Source organism: Penaeus monodon, chromosome 14, assembly GCF_015228065.2.
Source record: "Penaeus monodon isolate SGIC_2016 chromosome 14, NSTDA_Pmon_1, whole genome shotgun sequence".
Lineage (NCBI taxonomy): Eukaryota > Metazoa > Arthropoda > Malacostraca > Decapoda > Penaeidae > Penaeus > Penaeus monodon.
In genome coordinates this window covers 16340655-16343154 of record NC_051399.1, presented here as the reverse complement: position 1 = coordinate 16343154, position 2500 = coordinate 16340655, and the positions used below count along the sequence as shown (strand labels likewise).

The 2500-nt window shown below is 32.6% G+C and overlaps 1 protein-coding gene across 1 annotated transcript in view; it reads left to right on the top strand.

Moving 5' to 3' along the window:
• The window catches only part of LOC119580922 (E3 ubiquitin-protein ligase RNF25-like), a gene marked incomplete at its 5' end in the record, with an annotated part of 24023 nt that extends 22849 nt beyond the window's left edge, over positions 1-1174 (top strand). Inside the window, 1 exon segment of the mRNA XM_037929164.1 lies at positions 1-1174. This exon segment is cut by the window's left edge and continues 191 nt beyond it. Within this exon segment, the coding sequence (XP_037785092.1) occupies positions 1-424 (424 nt within the window).
• Between the last annotated feature and the right edge of the window lie 1326 nt (positions 1175-2500).

Here is a 2500-nt window from a genome sequence, read left to right as displayed (position 1 = left end):
GAGGAGTGCAGACCAGGGTGATATAAGGCACTGGCAAGGCAATCGTGGAAGTCGAGGAGGAAGTGGTGGTAGAGGCAGAAGTGGAAATACACGTTCAGCTTATTCAAATCATAGAATTATTGCAGAATCACATCCTTTTAATGTATCTGAATATAAATCAGCCCATATTGAAAGTGCTTGTACTACAAAGGCACATCAAGGTAAACGTGATCAAAGCATATATCAAAATGGTAGTTCCAACACTGCTTTAGACAGTCAAGCAGAGAGTGCTGAAATTGGAAACAACACTGGATGTGGAATTCGAAGGGGCCCAAAAAATCCAGGAAATCGACAGAGATATGGCACAGGTCGTGGAAGGGGACGTGGACCTCCCCCAGGTTTTGCTCCACCAAGTATCCGTCATTCAGACCAAGACTGGAGTTGACGATTGTGGCTTGCAGGGTCATTTCCACCCTGTTTCTCTTTTACTCTTTGGCTTCTTGTCATTGTATTAAATATAATCATTGTAACTTCTTTAAACTTAAAGTATTTTTCTTATTTGCCTTGCAAACAGAATGAATGTTGTAGACATAGTTTCAATAGTATCTTTGTGCTTCTACCTTCTATATCATTAAGTCATTGTGCAAAATGTTTGTATCTCGCGCATGTCTTGATTCCATTACTTTTACCTGATTTTATATATAAGATCTTGAAGAGCATTATCTTTAAAATTCCACTGAAAAAGTTATACAGAGCTAGAAATATTAATGGCATAAATTTTGTAGCATTGCATCTTTGACAGAAAATCATCATCACCCGTAAATTGCCAAAGGATCAGAGAGCATTCCATTGTTACCTGTATTCTAAGATATGGTTTCAGTGAAAGTCTATTTCACTAATATGGTGCACCCAATGTTGATATTGGTATCTTTTTAGATCCATTCCAACATAACAACTTAGTTAATATTTTTCTTAAAAGGTTGGTTTCTGTGGAAGCTTGTGATTAACTTGCACAAAGTGGATTCTTCTCTTTTAAAGATTTTGTTTACTTCTCTGCCTATGAAAATGGTAGATAATGGATATAGGAGACTCAGGCAAGATGGTTTAAGATAAGATTGAAACTATGAGATATCACCTTGACCCTCTGTAGAATTTTCTATATGTATAGTTGTAAGTGTGGGTATGGGTATGGGTGTGGGAGTGTGGGTGGGTGGGTGGGTGTGTAGGGTGCATGTGCGTGTGTAACAAAGAGATGCACACCCCCAAATATACCCACACTAACCACCCGTACGCACACGCGCACACACAAACACACACACGCACATGCACATGCACATATGCACACAGGCACGCACATGTGCACATATGCACACTTGCATGCACACACACACGCATACGCACACATACACATACATACATATACATACATACACACATACATTAATAGGATATAATATATCCCTTTTCTATTAATGTCTTTTGACTTTATATATAAACTATATTATCTTTGTTTTGCTGTTGTCAGGAAACTTCATATTTATTGTCATATGTTTTTAGTATTTCTTTTTCTTTCTGTGACAACCCTATTGATTTGTAAAAGGAAATATATTTTTGGACTTAAGGATTTGGTTTCTTCAACTTTCTAGTATTAATGACTGTCCATAAAATATATTGCACACTATATAATGTGCTGAAGATATTGAATATGAACATGTCAACTGATTTGTAAGATATATTTTATTTATAAATACATTGTTCTTTTCTTGACAGATACATCAAGCTTTTTCTTATTTAATACCAAAAACTGTTATGTAGTAAGGGATGGAGTCATGATGCTGAACAAAGAAACCTAAACTAAAAGCTCTTATTAACCACTGCTGGGGAAAATGCATAAAAAAATGGAGAAAAAGCTGTGCTCTTTTGTTATTTCTCCTTCCCTTGAATTGGCAGGAAAAACATATTTTTTACTAATGCTATGAATATCGATGGTGTTATTTTTATTATAATCTTAATTACTAAAATGTTATAAACATTAGTAACAGCAGAATAAAAAACGTAAAATATTTTCATAAATCAAGGAAAAGGGTGAATTGTGTCAAGACAGCAGTATCGTAATTAGTCATTGGTGACCTATACAAGTGTTAGCCATCGTGTAAAAGCAATAATAAAAGTAAAATTCACATAGGATGGCATGATGCAATGGGTTAAAGAGAGACTAGTTTTAGCCTTTAACCTATCTTCCAGTTAAATGAGAACAAAAAGTCCCAATGTATTATAACATGAACAGATTGAAAAGATCTTTGTATATAAGTCTCTATCTTGTATCTATATCTATATCAATATATATAAAAATATATATATATAATTATATATTATATATAATACTTATATATACATATATATATATATATATATATAAATATATATAATATATAATATATATATATATATATATATAAATAATATATTATATATTTTATATGTATACATATATAATATATATATATATATATATATATAT